This window comes from Calcarisporiella thermophila, assembly GCF_041956535.1.
Source record: "Calcarisporiella thermophila strain CBS 279.70 unplaced genomic scaffold VTP21scaffold_4, whole genome shotgun sequence".
NCBI classification, from domain to species: Eukaryota; Fungi; Calcarisporiellomycota; class Calcarisporiellomycetes; order Calcarisporiellales; family Calcarisporiellaceae; genus Calcarisporiella; species Calcarisporiella thermophila.
The window spans coordinates 943,103-963,903 of NW_027192194.1; the positions used below are offsets into that span (position 1 = coordinate 943,103).

Below are 20,801 nucleotides of genomic sequence, written 5' to 3' on the forward strand. Positions count from 1 at the left end.
GTGGTGGAGGAGGAAGCGGAGGGGGAAGTGGTGGTCGCGGTGGTAGCGGTAGTGGAGGAGGTGGTGGAGGCCGTGGTGGTGGTGGTGGTGGTGGTGGTGATGGAGGTGGAAGTGGAGGAAGAAATGGAAATGGTGGCAGAGGAGGAGGTGGTAGCGGTGGTAGTGGAGGAAAAGGAGGAAGTGGGGGTAGCGGCGGCAGCGGTGGAAAGGGAGGCAGTGGCGGTAGCGGTGGTAGCGGTGGAAAGGGAGGCAGTGGCGGTAGTGGTGGGAGAGGAGGTGGTGGTGGTAGTGGCGGTGGCGGCGGAAAAGGGGGTAGTGGCGGTAGCGGTGGAAGAGGAGGTAATAGTGATAGCGGTGGAAATGAGGATTGTCCTCCGGGAGATAATGGCAACAATAATGAGGGAAACAATGGGTGTAGCAATCCATGTGACCAAGGGCCAAATAGTCAAAGCAATGAGGAGAATATGGGGTGTGATAATCCGTGTACCGATGGAGGCGGTGGTAGTGGCGAAGAAGAACAGGGGAGCGAGGAGACTAGTGGAAGCAGGAGCGATACACAAAGTGGGGATGGAACCGGTGGAGGTGGGGGAGAAAATCAGAGTGAAAGCAGTCGAGAAAGTCACCGGGAAAGCCATCGGGAGAGCCACCGGGAGAGCCATCGGGAGAGCCACCGGGAGAGCCACCGAGAATCTCACCGAGGTAATCAAGGCAATCCACCGGGTGAAGGAGGAGAGGAAACGGGACAATCGGAAAGTTATGACGAGACTTTTAGTGAGCTTCCTGCCGGTTCCAATGATATGAACGAGAGCCAAGAGGAAGAAACCGCCGAAATGCAATCATCTCCACAAAATTACCGCAAATCGCACCGCAAATCCCAACGTAAAACCCATCGAAAAAGCTACCGCAAAACCCATCGAACAAGCTACCGTAATACTAGGGGGGGACAAGGCCAAAATAGTACAGATGGAGAGCCCTATGATGAGTCAAGTGCACCCGGCCAAGACCTCACCAAGATACAAGATGAGAGTTTTAGCCAGCAATACACACACGAGGTCACCTATCTCCAGGCGCCCCAGGGCCAAGAGGCACTCCCAAAACGTGCTCTCGTAACTCGCCTCTCCAACATAAAGCAAGTAGAAGAGGAGTCAGCGAGGGCAAGAGAGAGCAGGGGAAATCCGCACCGGCACGACCGAGACCACCACGGGTACAGATAGCCGCCATAATATCTGGAAATAATCATATCATTGTGTGAGAAATCTATTTTTATATACTTTTTTTTTAATATAAATTATTGTTTTTTTAGTCTTCTTGTTTATTGTTAATAAATTTCTATTTATGGATATTGAGAATCATTCCACGCTCCCTTTTCACAAAACATAAGTACCTATGGTAGGGCTGCATACACTTTTGATTAGATGGTTAAGAAAATTGGAATAGCTACTCCAACTTCCTTGGTTGTTTCTAAGCACAAGCGGGTTCCTCGTCTCCCTCAACTGGCCCCTTTAATCTTGTTGATATATTTTCAAGAAAAAAAGTCGGCATTTAAGTTGCTACGAGTAAATAAGAGTTTCTAGCTAATTAGGTTTCTCGTTGAGCTCGCTTTGAACTGGTGGTGCTTTTTCAATGTTTCACTCAATGGTTGTATTATTATCAACTCAAATCGTCCTGGTAAAGTTTGTGTACGCCGTTGGATATTCGGATGACCCAGCGTCATCTTGTAAGGGAAAAGCGTGGCTTTATATTAGGGAGGACGAGAAAAACGTGCAATAGTCCTTTATATTTACGAAGGCAACACATGAAAGAACTTGGGCTATATATGAACATATGAATCGGTAGGTTGGCTATTTCCGGTGAATGGGATGCATTTGTTAATGCATACTACTTGAGGCTACCCCCTGTGGCCTCTGGCGGCGGAAGTATTGCACTGGAAAATCCCGTTTTCTCCATTGATGACAAGACACTATCGCACGTGACAAATGGGTTAAGTTTTTCGATGAGTAGCCCGGTCTTGATCCAGTCCTGTTATTGCACTTGATTGCGCTTCGAATCCACCCCATGGTGCAAGAGAGGGGATGGGGGGCCATGGCGCCAAACGCTAGGTAACTCTGCGTGGATTTGGATTAGCACAGCACAAGTTTATGTAACTTGTTAAATAAGGGAGAGGAGGAGTGCTGTAATCACTGCGTTGGAAATCGAGAAGAAAAGGCTATGGGAGAGCTAAATGGTAGTGAAACCATGGCTATCCCCCATATCACACCTCCGCCTAATGGGGTGTATTTTCGGCAATTTCGGCCAAAGGGGGGTTCCTAATCACTGCATCTGCTCGCTCGCAACCCTCCCTCGACCGCAGCCGCTCAGAATATAGCCGGCCAAAAGCAGGAGCGGGCGGCGGCCAATCAGCAAGCATGGCTTGTATTTCTCCTATGTTATCTTTCAAATCGGGTGATGGTCAGGCTGTCGCCATCCCTCGCCTAAGATGCTGGTGGGGATTAAACCTACTCAGGTTGCAATAGCGGGTTTCACGTGTGTGTGGGAAAGTGACGATCGAATTCTTCTATTGGATGCACCTTGGCCTAATTTGGTGCCCCCTTACGAAGGGGATGGGGAGGGGCTTTCGAGTACCTCATATGGCACCCATTTCCTGGCAAACTCAGAAAGGCAGCGCCGTGAAGCTGAGTGGTTTCCTAGGCCCGATGGTCGGCGTTTTTCTAAATCCGAAAATTGGATTCTCCTAGAAGCCGCTTATCACCACCGGCTGTTCGACGGGGAGGGCGGCTCTTCCTCATGCCTCCTCCGGGCTCAACCGGCGGAGGGGGGAGGCGGAAGGGGCATTAGCCTTAAGCTTCAAGGATAGCCTTTAGTTTCTGTAATGAACCGGTAATGAAGGGAATCCAAAGGGTGAGAAAACAATGAAGCCATTTTTGCGGAGAAGCCCAGGGCAATCTAATCACGCTGCAGAGTGTCAGGTTGGTGGCTCAGGGGGTTGGCTGTTTCGGCCAACCATGTGGCAGCTCAGAGAGGCGAGGTGGCCTATCGCCAAGCGCCGTGATTTGTAACATAATTACTCGCCAATACAAGCAAGCTTCTTAAACTCCCAAACTCTACCGTCACCCGTATCCCATCGGCCGAGGATGCTTATGCAGTGGCCCTCTCTCCTGGCCCGTACTACATTGCGCAGCCTCTGGCAAAGTGTGCAAACCTTATACCTCCGCCCTGAATGGACCCTTTATTTATAAAACTCGTTTTCTCTTGTTACTCGTTTCTCCTCAGGCGGCTTTCTCTCCCCCCTTTTTCTATTCGCATTGTGGCCTTGGTTTTCTTTCGAATCCACAATCCCGCGGCATCAAGAGAAGCTTTCTTCCCCCCCTTCTTTCCTTCCCTCTTTTCTTCTCGCTTCCCGCCCAACATTGTCCCGCTGCCGCACTGGAAATCGCTGCACACCTCAAATTCCCCAAAAATGATGCTTTCCACAAGCCTCTCCATCAAAACCGCTGACGGAACGCGAGTCAGCCTACTGAATGACGAAATCCCATCATTCCCTCATGTTTACAACGGCAACAAAAATAGCCCTGACACCACAAATACCAAAAGAAGATACCCTTGCCATTACCCAGGCTGTGGAAAAAGCTTTACTACAAGGTACCTGATGATTGCTTGGCCCATCTTTAAACAAACAAAGACTATATTTAGTGTGCCTGGCTCTTTTTTGATAGCGGCCATCTTGCACGCCACAACCGGATACACACCGGGGAGAAAAACTTCTCCTGCCCTGTGTCAGGCTGTAACTCTCGCTTCAGTCGCCAGGACAACATGCTTCAGCACATGCGAACGCATTTGACCGTCAAGCGCCGGGGACGCTCGCGTACCGCAAACTATGGCTTCAGCCATCCAAGCGGGCTTCTAGAATACAGCCCTACCGAGTGGAGACAGCAATCCGTTGGCCCTGAGGCGCACCACGGATATGGGAACCCGCAGCCGCCTTCGCAGCAGACGCATTCTTATCTTCAGAGACAAGAGAGCGCTCCCCTTCTTCCTGCTTGCGCTCCCTCTGAAAGGGTGATTTCGGCTCTTCCCTCGGCCGGCACTCGGGAATTGCCATCTCCCTTTCCACAAGCTAGTAGACCGATGAGTCATAATTACCCACTCACTGCGCATCTTCCACATCATTCTCACTTTACAAGTCCCCCTCCAGTTGGCCAGGAAAACGTCCCAAAGTCCTATCCTATGGCACCCTCCTATGGCCCCTGGGATTCCATAGCCGGGAGTAGGCACAGCAAAGCGAGGAGCCAGAGCGAGGAGTGCCCTAGGCTGGCTGATTTTGCAGACGTGGTTACTGCCCTAGGTTGACCTATTTTTATTTCCCGCATATCCCTATGTTATTTTTATATTATATCCACGCCTCACTTTATTTATCCCCCTTTTTATCATAGATTAACATTGTTTTTATATTATGTTTGTTTAGTGATCTGTATATGTACTCTATTTCTTCAACATAGCAAAGCCCCCTCTATACTCTCCATTGATCCATAAATAAAATTTGCTGAATAATATACCTCTAATGTGTAAACTGGATCGATGTGAATCAGAAGGCATAAACTTAGGTGGGGTGGGTCTATAGGTTTGGCTTTCTTCTTCACATTTTGAGCCCATGTTCTAGATCGAACAACGTTAAAGTATGATCCTAATTGATGGGAGAAAATATGCATGTTCGTCTTGTATAAAGGTAATCATTCCGCTCCTACTTCTTTTGATCTCCTCTTCCGCTTTTGATCTCTCACCTTGGGTTCTACTTTTACTTTTTCTAATCTTTGGAATTTTCCGTTGCTAGGGTCATCGCGCTTCCCACTGTCACCATAAAGACCGAGAGCTCTTTGAGATTTTCCGCAAAGGTCGTCCAATCACTCAATGTTCATACTGCAGAGAACGGCGAAAAACTAATCGAGTTCATATTAAATGCGTGTGTAGATGCGAAAAGGCTACTATTCGTAAATATCCATGTTGATAGATTGGTATTGGTATATTCATTTTTTTTAACTATTCTCTTCTTATTAGCAAAATGCAATTGCGGAGTAGGGGCAGAATGTCTATGTTGTCTACCTAGTAGAGGGAAATCCGATCCGTTCATATCTCAAAATGAATCTGTTGCTGCTCTTTATAACTCCGAGAATAACGGTCCTCCCCAGAAGGAGACAACTAAGAAAATAAAAGCCCCTTCAGTAGACGATGCCATTTCTACGATTCCAAATCAAGGATTCGAGCCATCACATCAGCCATCTCTGCTCAATCCTGAATCGTCGTCTGTCCCTCACACTTCAATTTCTGCGAATCCCGGATCAAGCAATAGACCGCGTGGTTGTTGTGCGAAGGGCGCTCGAGCCGTAGTGAACGGCATCCAGAGTAACTCGGGTATTGCCGGTGCACACCAGCCTATTTCGTCCGGGGCCTCTTCAATGAGTTTGCCACCTCCTTCAAAGGACACGCCAGAGTTATCAGACCCAACGAATGTTGTAATGGATATACCTGGAGCAGAGGTTCCGATGGAGCTCCCGAGCGATCGGGTAAGCACGCAAAATCTCGGCCAATTTCCGCCCGAACTTGCCAGCACCCTCTCCGAAGTTCTCTACAACAATAGCCTCTTGGAAGAGCCTAACCACAAAGTGCTCTTAGAGCTTTTCCAGGCCTCCCAAATCCAGGATCAACCCGCCTTAATGCGAAGCTGTCCGGCCATCATCCCGGATATAAGCTGCGCCTCTGCGGTATCCGGTCAGGAGGCATGTACGTGCGGGGAGGTATGCTACTGCCTTGGGTGTGGGTTGATGGATGACCTAACGGGCACTATGGGAAAGTGCTGCTCCGCCCTAGAATAGGAATTTCTGTATAATAGGAAGATATGTATACACATTGATACATTTATATACATTGCCATTTTGATTTTTTCATCTTTCATCTTTATTGTTTATTTTTATTTTTCCTCGACGCTGTTGTACTCTAATGAATCCTCTCAAACTTTTTTTTTGGCGCAGCAGCCCTCCTGGAATCCAGTTTGAATTTCTACTGTAAATTTCTGACATAAACCAGGTAATTTCGTGAGATAGTGGAAGAAAAATTATTTGACCATGATCAACAGAGCTCCAGCAATTCCACTGCGTGCTTACGGTATCACCTTTGGAATTGGAGTAGTGATGGGGGGATTAATTGAGTATGGGCTTATCAAGGCAAATTATTGTAAGCATTCTTTACACGTGTGATATTTCGACGCTTAATTAACCATGGTTGCAAATGTAATTCTTTGGGATCTGAATTAGATGATATGTTGACGGCATACGAGGCCAAACAACGCGCGAAGGAATTGGAGGACTTCGAAGAAGGAAAGCAGCGGATTGAGAAGATGAAGGCCAATAATAGCCAAGAGTAAGCACTCAACCGGAGAATGGGTGTCAGACATTCTTCCACGGAGGAAGCGAACACGACTTATTCTTCTTCTCTGGGGCGGTGGGCGAAATTTTTGATGGCTCGAGCCGAATTAGTCTGGCTCCTTTATAGACGTTTTCTTTTGTATATTTCCTTTTGCTTCATTTTGCCATATCATGACAGTGAATAAAACTCGGTACATATTTTCACTCCAAATTTTCTTCCGAGTCACAGTATCAATTTATTCACTTGATATTCTACGAAATGGCCAAAGACAATCCTAACCATGTAGAATTCGCGGACAGCGAACTGGATGTGAACGCTTTATTGCGAGAAGTAGCTCAGGCCGATGGAATGCTTAACGATCTCGACGCACGTTTAGATACATTTAACAGCAAACTGAACGAGTTGCTCATGGCATTTGGGGAGAAATCGGAAGATGATAAATCGAAAAGCGCTGCACAACCAGACACAGAGCTGGAAACAGACAAGAGGGAGAATGAAGGCGCGCTAGAGGAAAATTCCGCAGAGAATCCAAGTGCATAATCATATATACAATGTATATTTATAATTTATTTTCACGGATTTAGCTTCAGGGGTAGGAGTCGATCCTCTTTGCGCCTCCTGCCTTGTTATACTTTCATAAATCCAAGGCTGTAACATGGTCGGCATGTGATTAAATAAGGAACGCATTTTTTGATTCCCATGACAAAATACAAATGAAATTAAGCTGTAAATCAGAGAGTCAAATAAAAGGTTGCTAGGTTGCTTCCACTGCACGGTGTTTGACCCCACGCCCCTTCTTCTTTACCCCTCTACTTATACCCACGCTCTTGGTTTCCATTCTTACAAATGAAACTCTTCCTTGGTCAGCAGTCGCGAATATCACAGGCGTTCCAGATCTCCCGTGGTCCCCCTGTTCCCATGGTTGGCTCTCAAGTAACTCTAGCTCCATTGGGGTGGGCAATAAGTTGTGCATACCACCGAGTACTACTACCACACGGAATGCAGGTTGGCCAGGACTAGACTTGCGGAAGGAGGGGCGCGGTTTGTAAACATAGTAATCCACGGCATCAAATGGATCAAATGTAGGATCCAGCCCCGTGCGGGGTACTGAGGGGATGATATTGATGCGTGAATATACTTCATCGTAACTTGCACATGAACCTGGAGAGACAAGGGGGCGAATTCCTCGAGGTTTTAGGTGCAGATGTGATTGCATAAATCGGAAGAGACAAGAGAAGGCTCGCCCCAGAACCATCAATGCTTTCTTTAGAACGCGGTAAAAAATATTAAGTGTGGATGTACCATCTAGAGGAGCATGAATTAGTACTCGCGTTATTAAGCATTTTCCCACCATTATGGCAAATTGCTTAAAAATTAAAACGATTACCCTTTTTTATCTGCGGAGATGAAGATACTTGAGCATCAGGTGAAGGATCGGAAAGAAGAGATGGATGTGGTCGAAAAACATTGAACCCACACCGTTTCAAGTGCGCGAACACCTACCGGTTATTATGCAATTAAACGGGCGCAATGAACAGATAGAAATGGATAGCTTCACATTTCATACTTGATACTTCTCAAGTGGTAGGATGTTGTCACCGAATATTGTCGCATAGGCCTGCTGTACTGACATGTATGACTCACCGCAGCCATATTTTACTAGGAGACTTCCTCGCTCGACAAGAAAGAGCATCTCCTCTGGAAGTAGCATCATTTTTCCCTGGTGATAGGTTCTCCCCATTGTATTGGCCCAATTTCCCCGTGGAACCTCAACACAAGCTAACTGTTGGTCAGAATCCCAAGTTGCAATCGCGAACTCTGTTCTATACCCAAAAGAAATTGAGTGTCCATTCATTCGCAAGCAACAGATGGTGTACCTTTTTCGCGTCCTTTCTTCTTGAAGAACCTCATAAAAGGCCTGCCTTGCGGCAAGAACTTGATTGTGCTGGCGCTCAGAGCCATCAGGCGCCTCTTCTTTCTCTCCTAGTCGTGGGATGGTGGAAGTATTTTTAGAATTTTTTCCTTTGCTAATGGAATCGTTATCAATGAATATCGCCATTATTAGCCACTTAAGAATAAAAACTACTCACCGTGAGGAGAGTAGAGCCCTGTAGTCGGGATAGTGCTCGTCTTCCTCGTCCAGCTCCGCGCTATGCATTTCTTTTTTCTCCATTAAAAATCTTCATAAATATATATTATGTAGATGACAGAGTTCAATCTTTCAAAATGAAATTTGTACATGCTAATTTGCGGTCACATTTCGCCGTCCGATGTAAATAAATAGGCTTAAATGAAAACGACTTTGCCGTCCACCCGATCTTCCTCATCACTATGGGAAAGAAGAAACAAGGATATAATGCCAAAGCACGGCAGTCTATAAGAAATCTAGGCAAATCAAATCCCAATGCGTGGGATGATACAGTTGCGGTCGCTACGCCTGAAGCGAATGCTGAGGTCGACATGAATCTCGAGAGGTGAGTTGGAAGTTTCTCCCTAAACAGCTGCATGGTATCCAAAGTATCTCTTCTTGGCTAATCTATAAAATGAATATCTTAAATTTCAGCTCCTCCGATCCAAATGCATTTATGATTATACCCGAGACGAAGGAGGAGAAAGAGCGCCGCAAAGAGGAATTAAGACAGCAGCTACGAGAGCAACAGCCGGAAATGTCTCAAAAGAAGAAGAAGAGGCTAGAAAAATACATTGTATGTGAAGTTAATAAGACTGGAATCCACGGATAGTATTTTGAAATGGTATTATTGATGTTCGTAGGAGAAAAAATTGAAAAAAGAAGAGCGCGTCGTTCTCTTCGAAAAATTATCGTAAGCTATTTCAAAATTAACACGCATCTTCTATTTGAAGTGGTTCTAGCTGCACACTTTACCCTTTCCTTCTATCTCGTAGGAAGTCGGCGTGGTCATCCGAATTGATGAAATCATCCAAAGAAATAGGTCGCCCGGTATGATATTCAGCCCTGATTATATGTTTAGAATTCCAATGAATAACGGATCTTCTCTCATATTGAATAGAAAGAGACTATGCGCGAAAAGCTACGTCGAGCTGTGAATGAGCAGAAATCCGGCCTACCTCTTTCTAATCCCGATGTCCCGCTCTTCAAAGAGGTTGAAGTATCATCGTTAGATAATGATGAACAAATGGATGAAGAAGATGAGGTTGAAAAGATTTCAAAGGGATCTTCACTAGACGAACGGAATATTGCGTCAAAAAAAGTAGAGGCGGAAAAGAAAGCTGGTGAACCTGCAAAAGAAGATATTCCGTCGGTCATAGTTGGCGGAGCCCTGAAACGCAAAGCGGACGGCCTTCCCGTTCCTCTTGTGAAAAAGAAGAAGAAGAAGAAGAAGGTTACTTTTTTTTTTATCGAAATAACAGCCAAAATCATTGCTGATTATGACTGATATTAATATAGTCAACTATCCCGGCCGCAGTGCGAGCAAGATTCCATAAACCTCGGCCAGAGGAGCTGTTAGGGGAAAGTGATGAAGATGAGGATAAGAGGCATGAGAGTGAGGTGGAGAGCGATGACTCTTTCGATAGCTCGAATTCTGAGTATGATACCGATAAAGAGGAGATGAAAGAAGATGAAGAAGAAGCAAAATCAACAGAACACGAGGAAACACGGAAAAAAGAAATGGAGAGCGATGCAGATGGCATTAAAATCACTGAAAACAAGGGCGGCAGCTTAGCGGAAATGGCTGCAATGGCCAGCAAGCCCGCTGCTGCTCCTCCCACTCCTTCGAAAACGGAAATGGAAAAGCCCAAAACAGTGTCGCTATCCACTCCCACGAACTCCACATCAGAAGAACCTACGGTGCCGAAGAAAACTGTAAATTTTTCCTGGTTTCCTGGTGCAAATTCGGGTGTAGGAGTTATTATTGACTTTGATTTCATTATGCTCTATCCAGAAATTCTATGTCACTGTTAATCGCCCACCGGAGCTTCAGGAAGCGAGGTTGAAACTTCCCGTTTGTGGAGAAGAACAGGTAGGCGAGATTGCCGTATTCTATATTGCTAGATTAACTAATCAAATAATATCAGGTCATCATGGATGCAATCACCCATAATCCAGTGGTGATTATCTGTGGTGAGACTGGGTCCGGCAAAACGACGCAGGTGCCTCAGTTCTTATACGAAGCAGGTTATGGTCACGCCGGGAGTGGTAAATTCCTTGTTGTAGCGGCCGTAGTCCGAAGCAGAATTACTTATATAAATCTCTCCCTCTCTAGACAACCCTGGTATGGTTGGTATTACCCAACCGCGTCGTGTGGCTGCCGTCAGTATGGCCAAACGTGTTGCTCAGGAACTTGGGGTCACAGAAGAGACAGTTTCCCACCAGATTCGTTATGACACCACTGTATCTCCAGACACCAAGATTAAGTTCATGACAGATGGTGTACTACTTCGTGAACTCGCCACGGATTTCCTTCTTTCGCGCTATTCGGCTATCATTATTGATGAAGCCCACGAGAGAAGTCTTAATACTGATATCCTGATTGGAGTAGTCAGTCGAGTTCTACGGTTGAGGGAGGAAATGAGTAAAGAGAACCCTGAAAAGGTCAAGGTATGCCTGAATCTCCGAATTTTATGTGTGCACATATATTTTTTTCTTCTTTACTCCTGTGGCTAACAACGTCTGAAAAGCCCTTGCGAATTATCATCATGTCTGCTACGCTACGCGTTGAGGACTTCACTTCAAATCGAACCTTGTTTGATACACCACCGCCAATCCTCAAAGTCGATGCAAGACAGTATCCTGTGAGTAACGAATGAGTTATCCTGCTCTATCCCGCCTATTTCTTTGAATACATAGTGCAGTTGCTAACCACGACTTTCTCTGTCTCCCCCTCAAGGTAACCATGCATTTTAATAAGCGAACTCAGGCAGACTATGTTACCGAGGCCTTCAGAAAAGTCTGCAAAATTCACGCAAGGCTACCTGCTGGAGGAATTCTTGTGTTTCTCACTGGGCAAAACGAGATTTCGGTACTCTGCAAAAAGCTGCGCAAACGCTATCCAATGCCGCAGGATGATAAAAAGACCAATCTGAAGCAGAGCAAAAAGGACGAAGACATAGAGAAAAAGAGCGAAAAAGTTAATCCACGAAATAGTTAGTAATAACTGGTACACAGATTTACCCTGGCCGAGCTCTGACCTTGATTCCCCTCTCTTAATTAGCTGATGTGGAATTGGAGGAATTGGCAATTGGAGAAAACGAAGATTTCGAAGATTTTGATTCGGATGAATCCGATGTTGACATTCAACCCTCTGATGATGAGGCCGAAGTTAACAGTACGTAGAATAGACGAATTTTGTATCCCGTTCAAAGACACTTTAATAATCCATAATGACCGTAATTCTAGCACCGCTTCACGTTCTTCCCCTCTACTCGCTCCTCCCTACCTCTGCACAAATGCGTGTCTTCCAGCCTCCACCCGAAGGGACTCGCTTGTGCGTGGTTGCGACCAACGTAGCAGAAACTTCCCTCACTATTCCCGATATCAAATATGTTGTCGATTGTGGTCGTGTGAAAGAGGTGAGCTATATTTCGAGGATGGGATGCCTATGATATTGTTAACTCTTCATTCATATTTAATCATAGCGGCAATACGATCCGCAATCGGGTGTGCAATCATTTGAAATAGGATGGACCTCCAAGGCATCCGCCGATCAGGTCAGTATACGATCGATAAGCGTGTGCGCAGAGTGTGCTATTAATACCCTCTTTCTGCTTTAGCGAGCTGGGCGTGCAGGTCGTACCCAAGCAGGCCACTGTTATCGCCTGTATTCCTCGGCGGTGTTCGATAACGAATTCCAGAAATTCAGCATCCCAGAAATCAATCGGATACCTATCGAAGGTACTCTATCCTTTTGGAAAAGAAAATTGAAGCAACTATGTACAACTAAACTTGAAACCGGATATTTTACACTAGGGGTTGTACTTCAAATGAAAGCGATGAATATAGATAACGTCATGAATTTCCCATTCCCCTCTCCTCCCGATCGCAGTGCTTTGAAAAAAGCAGAGCAGGTATATTGAACTATAACGGGAACCAAATACTAATACATGCAAATGTAATTAATACTTGTTAACTTTCATGTCTAGCTCCTCGTATATCTGAGTGCACTTGAATCCGATTCAAAACGAATTACTGAAGTGGGCAGAACGATGTCCATGTTCCCTCTTGCTCCGAGATTCTCAAAAATGTAGGCTTCGATCACAGTAACTTGATTATTTTTCAACCTTTCATATCCCCTTTATTGCTGTTTGACAATTTATTTTTATTTAACATATTCATATTAGGTTAACGATCGGAAGTCAGCACGGTTGCCTACCCTACGTGATCACCGTTGTGGCTGCGCTCTCAGTGGGCGATCCTTTTGTGCAAGATTATAATCTTGATTCCCACCACCCCGAAGATGACAATGAAGAAGACGAAGATGCGGAGGAACTATCCGAGATTAGAAAGGAAGAGGTTGCGGAGAAAGCACGCCGCAAGATTAACAGAAAAAAATACTACGAGACACAATTGGTACTCCCCTTTTTATTCTACTTAGTGAAGAAGGATCTTTTGACCCAACTCTATCACAATCCTAGAAATATGCAGGCACCCCTGCGAACAGCGATATTCTCAAACTTCTCAACGTGGTCGGCGCCTATGAGTTCGGCGGAGCTAGTGATGCATTTTGCGATAAAAATTTCCTTCGTCTCAAAGCAATGCAAGAAATCCGCAAGCTGCGCAACCAAATTACCCAGCTGGTTCAAACTAACTGCCCCGGGGTTGACGTTTGTATTGACCCCAAAATGCGCCCCCCCACAGATGTCCAACGTCAGGCACTGAGACAAATCTTGGCTGCCGGGTTCATCGACCAGGTTGCAGTGCGGAAGGATTTAGTGGCGGACGCAGAGAACGAGGGCACCGGGAAGAAACGGGAAAGACCCGCCTATGTCACACTTTGGTCTGACGAGGAGGCCTTCATTCATCCTACGTCAATCCTCCACCGGCAAGCACCGGATTTTGTGGTCTACAACGAGCTTTTCAAGACCTCTCGTGTGTGGCTGAAGGGAGTGACGGAGATCGAGGGTAAATGGCTAGCAAAGCTGGGACGGGTCCTCTGCTCTTATTCGAAACCACCGACCCCACGGTAAGTCCTAACTAAACCAAATCTGGTTTAATTCTCTGTCTTGACGCGTTCTTTGTTTTGCTATAGCCTGACAGAAAAGAGAAAAGAGATCGACTGTTATGTCACTCCATATTTTGGCCCCAAGGCATGGCCCCTTCCCTCGGTGCCTGCCTTGCAAAAGCGGGTAGGAACCCGTTGGACTTTCGAATTGAAACGATAGACAAATGACTTTCTTATAGATAGACAATTTACCCTGTAATTTGCTTTTGTATATCTTATTCTATTAATATATATGGTAAGCACAAAACGAAGCTTTTGTTGAAAGAACGTGGTATCGTTTTCTTCGGAAAATCTTCACACGATACTCTTAAACCGCGTCTCACTCGCAACATTTTTTTTTGTGGGGTAAACTGTCCCAACCTCTCCAAAATTGTGCAACTCTCGAGCCTGGGAAAAAAAGCCATATGGCTTCCTTCCCTTTAAATTGGGTCTTCGACGGAATTTTGCCACTATTTTTCGAAAGATTTATATTATTATTGTGAAAAGACTGGTATCGTGATATGAACGCGCAACTTGGCTTCTTTAATATTCCCCCTATTGAAAACGAGCCGCTGGTAAGAATCGAGACGGGCAAATGAGGACTTGGAGAATTGTTGGTTGAATTCTCTTCACCCATAGCAACATTTTGCCCCTGGGTCCGCCGAGCGGGCTAAACTTGAGGGTGCAATCAAAGAGCTTCGTTCGCAAATGCCATTTGAGGTTCCTTGCGTAGTAAATGGGCAAAAGGTTTTAAAATGCGACTTTGCACCCTTTTGAATGGTTTTGCTTTGAGCTTACTTATGAAGTAGGTGACGACATGCGAAGTTCTCGAGCAGCGTATCCCGTATGAACACAAGAGCGTTGTCTGCCGTTATCACGCGGCAGATACCCTAACCGTGGAAAAGGCGGTCCAAGGTGCTCTGACAGCAAAGGAAAAATGGGAAAAAATGCCTTGGATTGACCGCGCAGCTATATTCTTAAAGGCCGCAGACTTGCTCTCAACCAAATACCGGTACAAAATTTTGGCCGCCACTATGCTTGGACAAGGTAACATAGCCTAGCGGCTGCTAGAGATGGGCACTAAAGCATGCGCGTGCTAACGCTATCGCATGATGGGTTGTAGGAAAAAATGCCTGGCAAGCTGAGATAGATGCCGCCGTAGAACTCTGTGACTTTTGGCGCTTCGCCGTCCAGTTTACTGATGAACTATATCGCCAACAGCCCCCTAAAAACCCGAAAGGAATGTGGAATCGGCTTGAATATCGAGCCTTGGAAGGATTCATCTACGCTATTTCACCCTTCAATTTTACAGCCATTGGAGGTAATCTTGGCACGACCCCCGCCATCCTTGGAAATGTCGTTTTGCACAAGCCATCGGATTATGCGGTTCTTTCGAACTACTTTATCTACGAACTAATGGAGGAAGCGGGGCTTCCAAAGGGGGTGGTTCAATTCTTGCCTGGATCTGCACCAGCAATCACGGATCAGCTCCTCGCACATCCCGATTTTGCCGCCTTAGCATTCACCGGGTCAACCCAGGTTTTCCGTCAACTATGGAAAAAAGTCGGTGCAAATATGGATATTTATCGTGGCTATCCTCGTATCGTGGGCGAAACTGGTGGAAAGAACTTCCATGTCGTGCACAGTTCCGCAGACATTCGTCAGGTCGCGCTACAGACGGTGCGTGGAGCATTTGAGTATCAGGGACAGAAGTGCAGTGCTACATCGCGGGTGTACGTGCCCGATACGATCTGGGAGAAGCTAAAAGAAGAGCTTCTCCATGAACATGCGAAAATTAAAATGGGAACGCCTGAAGGTAATTAAATTATAATTTTACTCTACCAGCGCCCTCACTGACCTATTCTATTTGATGGCTTTCGTATATTAAAGATTTTAAGAATTTCATGGGCCCGGTTATTCACAGACAAGCATTCAATAAAATACAAGCCTATATAAAAGAGACGGTGGCCGACCCTGATTGTCAGATTATTGCTGGTGGTAAATGCGACGATTCTGTTGGCTACTTCGTCGAGCCCACCATTATTGTGACGAAAAATCCCAGATCAAAAACAATGGTAAAGGCGCCTTTTTTCCCGCGCTTCCGTCATTGAAAATATTTGGTTGATCAAAGCACTGTGTATTTACACAATGTATTCCTAGGTGGATGAAATCTTCGGCCCCGTAGTAACCATCTATGTCTACAAATCAGAAGATTTTGACCAAGTCCTACATCTCGTAAATGAAACAACTGGATACGCGCTCACCGGGTCCATTTTTGCCAAAGATCGAGAGATAATAGCGCATGCTACAGAGGTATTGCGGCATGCTGCAGGAAACTTCTACGTGAACGACAAATGCACAGGCAGCGTGGTTGGACAACAACCCTTCGGTGGAGGTAGAGGATCGGGCACCAATGATAAGGCGGGGAGTGCAAGTTTCGTGAGTGTTGCAAGCCTTGAAAATCACTCCTGTTCAGCCATACTAATTCTGTTGCATCGGTATCATATTTTTAAAGCTCCAGCGATTTGTGTCTACTCGTACTATCAAAGAAAATTTCGCTCTACTCGACGAATTTGCATATATTTCAAATCAATCTTAGTTTGGGAATTATGTTTAGTTACCGTTTATCTAACCAGTTGGTATACCGCCATATATTTATGTTTTCTATTATTTCGAAATGCTTACTATCAAGAGGCATTGATATTCCTCAGGTCGTATAATAAACTAGTCCAATTTCCATCCTTAGTTTCAGAATTCAAAGCCCCTCGATTAAAACGAGTCACAAAATATTCTGCATGTAAATACTCACTTGTCAATCTTTGGCCACCGCTTCGTTCTTACCATAAAAAAATGACAATGGAATCGTCTGCTGAAACACCCGAGCAGAAGCCACGAAAGCGCTTTGTTGGGCGGGCACGTCGTATGAAAGATTCTGGAGGAGAAACTAATGAGATTGAAAATGCTGCTGTTGCAGTAAATGGTAGGTATATTACTATTACTGTAAAGGATAGGCTATCAAAGATTACATTTCCGTATCCCTTATATTAAAATTAGCTTCACAAACCTCTTCCAAGAGTCGCTTGGTGAACCAAGTCCCTGATGAAATTCTCAATGATCCATTACTCAACAAAGCTATTGAGCAGGTACTGATTGATCATCTTTCGGATCTCCTCATGTAGGCACTATAATAATCTACTCTCTCTATAGCTTCCGTCAAATTACAATTTCGAAATCCACAAATCTGTCTGGAACATTAAGAAAGCAGAGGCTAAGAAAGGTAATACACCTGACCTACGGGAACATTATAATTTCCTCTAATGTGCATATACTATTTTAGTCGCCCTTCAGTTCCCAGAGGGCCTTTTAATGTTTGCCTGCACCATAGCTGATATAATAGAGCGATTTTGTGGGGCTGAAACTCTTGTGATGGGTGATGTGACCTATGGGGCCTGCTGTGTCGATGATTACACCGCACGAGCCTTGGGATGTGATTTTATGGTTCACTATGGCCACAGTTGTTTAAGTATGCTCTAACAGAATATTTTTCATCCCCCTTTAACACAATAACTGAATTGTCTCCTCTTTGATGAACAGTTCCTATTGATGTAACCACTATAAAAACAATGTACGTCTTTGTCGATATTGGAATCGATACCAAGCATTTCATTGACACCGTGCATCGAAACTTCGACGCTGGAAAACGCTTAGCGATTGTGGGGACAATACAGTTTGCTTCTGCAATCCAGGTACGTTCTGGCATAGCTATTCATCTAGCCCCATTCCTCCATAGCTTATCTTTCTCTGAAAAGGCATCTAAACGCGTTCTCGAATCGGAGTATAATATTTTCATACCTCAAATCAAGCCTCTTTCGCCTGGAGAAATTCTTGGATGCACATCTCCAAAATTCCCTCCTGGCACCGTGGATGCACTCCTATACCTAGGCGATGGGCGTTTCCATCTCGAATCAGCTATGATATCAAACCCGACACTCCCTGCATTCCGCTATGATCCCTACTCCAAAAAGTTCACAAGAGAGCGATACGAGCACGCAGAGATGCACCAACTGCGCCAACATGCAATTGAGGTTGCAAAAAAAGCTACTCGTTGGGGACTTATCCTTGGGTCATTGGGAAGACAAGGTAGTCCAAAGGTGATGGAGCATTTAGAGGCTAAGATTAAGGAAAGAGGCTTTGACTGTACCACCATTTTGCTCTCTGAAATATTTCCGAGCAAGTTAGCGCAGTTTTCGGATGTGGAAGCGTAAGTAGTAACATCCTCATCCATTCACACGCTTTCCATTTTTAATCACTCAAAATTGTCGGATAGTTGGGTCCAGATTGCTTGCCCTCGCCTATCAGTCGATTGGGGTTATGCGTTTCCACGACCTCTACTTTCACCTTACGAGGCCTCGGTTGCGCTCTGTGAAGTGGATTGGCAAGAGGTCTATCCCATGGATTTCTATGCCAACACGAGCTTGGGGCCATGGACACCAAATCATGGCAAGGATAAACGGCCGGTCCGGAATGGAGCGTCGAGGAAGGCGGATGCGACACGAACAAAACTTTCCGAGGTGAAGAGCCCAGCCCCAACAAGTGTGCCTACCGCAACAATTTGACGTGTATTGAATTATCTTTTGTATTCCGTTGTCACCCGTTAATTCATTTAGAATTATAGATCATAATTAGCATCATTTCATTTACAAATGGAGGGAGCCATACACAGCCTAAAACTAAAAAAAAAAAATAACCATAAAAATAGAGAGTACAACAAAGAACTGAAAATGGTATAAAAGATATCAGTACATATTCGGAAAAAAACGAGAGTAATGAGAATTATAAACATAAATTAAAATAAAGAGTGCCAGTTACACAGCAAATACAAGTAACTCGCACCATGAAAAGTCGGTTGAATGAAAACCAAACCTCGTTCACCTGTCCAAATTGACCTTGTTCATATTCAGCTTCGATTGAGTGCAAATAGGACCACCACTATTATGACGAAAGCCACTCCAATTTCCATAACAGTTTCGGCAAGCTTCTTGCGTTGGTGCCGCTTTGCATCGCGAGGAAATATTCGCTGGGGTACTTTAATTGGTGTTGACTCTGTCTGGATGAACTGCTCCTCGAGGGGATTGTATTCCGCTCCCTGTGGATAAGGAGTCCGGGGCTGGGGAGTATGTGGTTCAGCTAGTTTGGATTCTAAAGGAGGAATGAAAAACATTATCGGCACTCCTAGCGTTAATGGTGTACTAGGAAGTGGCTTTACCAGGAGTGAAATCCACGCTCTTGGATGAATTTTGCCGTCTATTCGTCCGCAAAATGCCAGACATTCTCTCCTCCCCCCTTCTCTTCTCCAGCTCCAAATTCCACTCATGGGTAAACTTATTAGAAGGAAGGGGGATTCGCATCTCCATCTTGGCGGATTTCTTTTCGTGGAACCGTGAGGATGAATTTTGATTGAGACCATCTTTATCTAAGCTTTCAACGGACAAAACTGTGGTAGGGATGTCGGAGGAAGTGGAGACATGGACAACATTTTCGGGCGGATTCGAGGTAGAGTCGCAGTTTGGCTGCTGCTGATTCTGGGGCCGGCATTCATCCATCTTACAAAGAAGTCAAGTCGTGGAAAGAAGGATTGATTTGAATTTGATGAGAAATGAGTAATGGTTTCATATTCATTTAAATAACTGGGGAAGAGAATTTATTATACATATTAAAACTTACCTGACATCATTGCCTCCTCTGTGTCCTATCCCCAATCCGGCATTTTGGAGGATATTGCAATGTATTTGGCCCAAAACAAACCCTAACTTTGCCTCGCGAATATCCAGAAAAATCTTGATAATTTAGCCCCATGCTACCTTAAGATCTCATTCTAAAATGGTCGAAGTGGCTGCTGGCATTCTCGTCATCGCCATTTATCACACGAAATTTGCATCCGAGCTTTCTAAACTCCGCTGGCGTATTTATCCTACCTGCCCTCAACTCTTCTTACTCAGCAAACGCGCATTATTATTTCCGGTTCGCGCATAGAAAAGCAGGGGCTCTTGTCGAAATATTTTTCTCGTTTTTCCTTTTTCTCGCGCCTTCTTCTTCCAACCTCGACTTCTAACTTTTCCAGAGTACTGAAAAAACGTGAAATCTAATTTACAATGTCTTACAAACTCCCCTCGCTTCCCTACGACTATACGGCTCTCGAGCCCTTTGTCGACACCACGACCATGCATTTGCATCACGAAAAACACCATCAAACCTATATTAATAATCTGAACGCAGCACTTGCAAATGTATGGCATTCACTAATATTATGATTTATCAAATTGACACATTGTTTAATCCAATGGTTCTGTTTAGGTTCAGGGTACAGATGCCTCGGATATTCTTGCTATCCAACGCGCAATTGCAAAATTGCCCGCTGCAGTCCGTAACAATGGTAAGAATGATTTGGCATAGACTAGATACGTCAGAAATTCTAACGGTATCTTTTTCTCAGGTGGCGGTCACTACAACCACTCTTTGTTCTGGACCTGGATGTGCAAACCCGGAGAGAGCAATACAAAGCCTACCGGAACGGTATGCAAGTTTATTAGCAAGATATTTAAGTCAGTACGTCGTCTCTAACTGAAAGGATTATATCCTTTAGCTTGCCCGCAAGATTGACGAGGACTTTGGCTCCTTTGAAAACTTGAAGAAGGACTTCTCCCAGGCCGCCATTACACGATTTGGAAGTGGCTGGGCATGGCTCGGAGTTGATCAAACCGGAAAGCTGGCCGTGACATCCACACCCAACCAGGACAATCCTCTGATGGCTGGTGTTGTCGACAAGGAAGTAATCCCCATTCTCGGCTTGGACGTCTGGGAGCACGCCTACTATCTCAAGTACCAGAATCGCCGCCCCGAGTATGTAGAAAACTGGTGGAATGTAGTTAACTGGGATAAAGTTGTGGAGTACTATGAACAGTATGCATCCAAGGGACAAGCCGTTCCTTTGGCTTGACTGCATGGTAGCCATCTATGAATAGGCTTTGACAAAGCCCTTCGGCAGAAAAGTTTTTAATGAGTCAGATCATACTAGTAGTTTCTTTTTTCGTACCATGAAAATTATTTTCTTGCAACCGATACAAATAAAACAAAAAAAAATCATATTATGGCCATTTTTTTCACTATGCATGGCTTTTGCTTGAGCAAATCTACTTTGCGACATTT

At 45.1% G+C, this 20,801-nt stretch overlaps 12 protein-coding genes across 12 annotated transcripts; 10 read left to right on the forward strand and 2 right to left on the reverse strand.

The window, feature by feature from the left end:
• Positions 1-9: 9 nt before the first annotated feature.
• VTP21DRAFT_8660 (uncharacterized protein) lies at positions 10-1,214 on the forward strand (the record flags this gene model as incomplete). Its single annotated transcript, XM_069399535.1, has 2 exons — positions 10-699; positions 765-1,214. Coding segments are annotated over 2 exons (1,140 nt in total), but the record flags the coding sequence as incomplete, so codon positions are not given.
• Positions 1,215-2,476: 1,262 nt separating this feature from the next.
• On the forward strand, positions 2,477-2,854 carry VTP21DRAFT_8661 (uncharacterized protein; the record flags this gene model as incomplete). The annotated part of the gene is made up of 1 exon (XM_069399536.1): positions 2,477-2,854. One exon carries the CDS (start codon positions 2,477-2,479, stop codon positions 2,852-2,854), a length of 378 nt encoding a protein of 125 aa, XP_069254943.1.
• Positions 2,855-3,457: 603 nt separating this feature from the next.
• On the forward strand, positions 3,458-4,347 carry VTP21DRAFT_8662 (uncharacterized protein; the record flags this gene model as incomplete). Its single annotated transcript, XM_069399537.1, has 2 exons — positions 3,458-3,639; positions 3,714-4,347. The coding sequence occupies 2 exons, from the start codon at positions 3,458-3,460 to the stop codon at positions 4,345-4,347; spliced, it is 816 nt and encodes a 271-aa protein (XP_069254944.1).
• A 328-nt stretch (positions 4,348-4,675) lies between these two features.
• VTP21DRAFT_8663 (uncharacterized protein) lies at positions 4,676-5,867 on the forward strand (the record flags this gene model as incomplete). The annotated part of the gene is made up of 3 exons (XM_069399538.1): positions 4,676-4,723; positions 4,829-4,985; positions 5,053-5,867. 3 exons carry the CDS (start codon positions 4,676-4,678, stop codon positions 5,865-5,867), a joined length of 1,020 nt encoding a protein of 339 aa, XP_069254945.1.
• A 249-nt stretch (positions 5,868-6,116) lies between these two features.
• Positions 6,117-6,415, forward strand: VTP21DRAFT_8664 (uncharacterized protein; the record flags this gene model as incomplete). Its single annotated transcript, XM_069399539.1, has 2 exons — positions 6,117-6,225; positions 6,306-6,415. The coding sequence occupies 2 exons, from the start codon at positions 6,117-6,119 to the stop codon at positions 6,413-6,415; spliced, it is 219 nt and encodes a 72-aa protein (XP_069254946.1).
• A 260-nt stretch (positions 6,416-6,675) lies between these two features.
• Positions 6,676-6,957, forward strand: VTP21DRAFT_8665 (uncharacterized protein; the record flags this gene model as incomplete). The annotated part of the gene is made up of 1 exon (XM_069399540.1): positions 6,676-6,957. The coding sequence occupies one exon, from the start codon at positions 6,676-6,678 to the stop codon at positions 6,955-6,957; it is 282 nt and encodes a 93-aa protein (XP_069254947.1).
• A 214-nt stretch (positions 6,958-7,171) lies between these two features.
• Positions 7,172-8,590, reverse strand: VTP21DRAFT_8666 (uncharacterized protein; the record flags this gene model as incomplete). The annotated part of the gene is made up of 5 exons (XM_069399541.1): positions 7,172-7,722; positions 7,805-7,916; positions 7,985-8,240; positions 8,295-8,444; positions 8,508-8,590. 5 exons carry the CDS (start codon positions 8,588-8,590, stop codon positions 7,172-7,174), a joined length of 1,152 nt encoding a protein of 383 aa, XP_069254948.1.
• Positions 8,591-8,748: 158 nt separating this feature from the next.
• VTP21DRAFT_8667 (uncharacterized protein) lies at positions 8,749-13,776 on the forward strand (the record flags this gene model as incomplete). The annotated part of the gene is made up of 20 exons (XM_069399542.1): positions 8,749-8,891; positions 8,981-9,122; positions 9,190-9,239; positions 9,322-9,376; positions 9,447-9,779; positions 9,845-10,261; positions 10,341-10,418; positions 10,474-10,594; positions 10,662-10,996; positions 11,077-11,190; positions 11,286-11,541; positions 11,610-11,723; positions 11,795-11,967; positions 12,034-12,105; positions 12,169-12,289; positions 12,365-12,462; positions 12,538-12,638; positions 12,736-12,964; positions 13,030-13,577; positions 13,644-13,776. The coding sequence occupies 20 exons, from the start codon at positions 8,749-8,751 to the stop codon at positions 13,774-13,776; spliced, it is 3,633 nt and encodes a 1,210-aa protein (XP_069254949.1).
• Positions 13,777-14,116: 340 nt separating this feature from the next.
• Positions 14,117-16,194, forward strand: VTP21DRAFT_8668 (uncharacterized protein; the record flags this gene model as incomplete). The annotated part of the gene is made up of 7 exons (XM_069399543.1): positions 14,117-14,170; positions 14,235-14,342; positions 14,405-14,642; positions 14,719-15,411; positions 15,486-15,670; positions 15,756-16,034; positions 16,111-16,194. 7 exons carry the CDS (start codon positions 14,117-14,119, stop codon positions 16,192-16,194), a joined length of 1,641 nt encoding a protein of 546 aa, XP_069254950.1.
• A 251-nt stretch (positions 16,195-16,445) lies between these two features.
• Positions 16,446-18,211, forward strand: VTP21DRAFT_8669 (uncharacterized protein; the record flags this gene model as incomplete). Its single annotated transcript, XM_069399544.1, has 7 exons — positions 16,446-16,575; positions 16,650-16,738; positions 16,803-16,872; positions 16,933-17,118; positions 17,190-17,341; positions 17,405-17,856; positions 17,923-18,211. 7 exons carry the CDS (start codon positions 16,446-16,448, stop codon positions 18,209-18,211), a joined length of 1,368 nt encoding a protein of 455 aa, XP_069254951.1.
• Positions 18,212-18,552: 341 nt separating this feature from the next.
• VTP21DRAFT_8670 (uncharacterized protein) lies at positions 18,553-19,198 on the reverse strand (the record flags this gene model as incomplete). Its single annotated transcript, XM_069399546.1, has 2 exons — positions 18,553-18,794; positions 18,862-19,198. The coding sequence occupies 2 exons, from the start codon at positions 19,196-19,198 to the stop codon at positions 18,553-18,555; spliced, it is 579 nt and encodes a 192-aa protein (XP_069254952.1).
• Positions 19,199-19,747: 549 nt separating this feature from the next.
• On the forward strand, positions 19,748-20,592 carry VTP21DRAFT_8671 (mitochondrial 37S ribosomal protein mS42; the record flags this gene model as incomplete). Its single annotated transcript, XM_069399547.1, has 4 exons — positions 19,748-19,882; positions 19,950-20,028; positions 20,089-20,168; positions 20,239-20,592. The coding sequence occupies 4 exons, from the start codon at positions 19,748-19,750 to the stop codon at positions 20,590-20,592; spliced, it is 648 nt and encodes a 215-aa protein (XP_069254953.1).
• Positions 20,593-20,801: the final 209 nt, after the last annotated feature.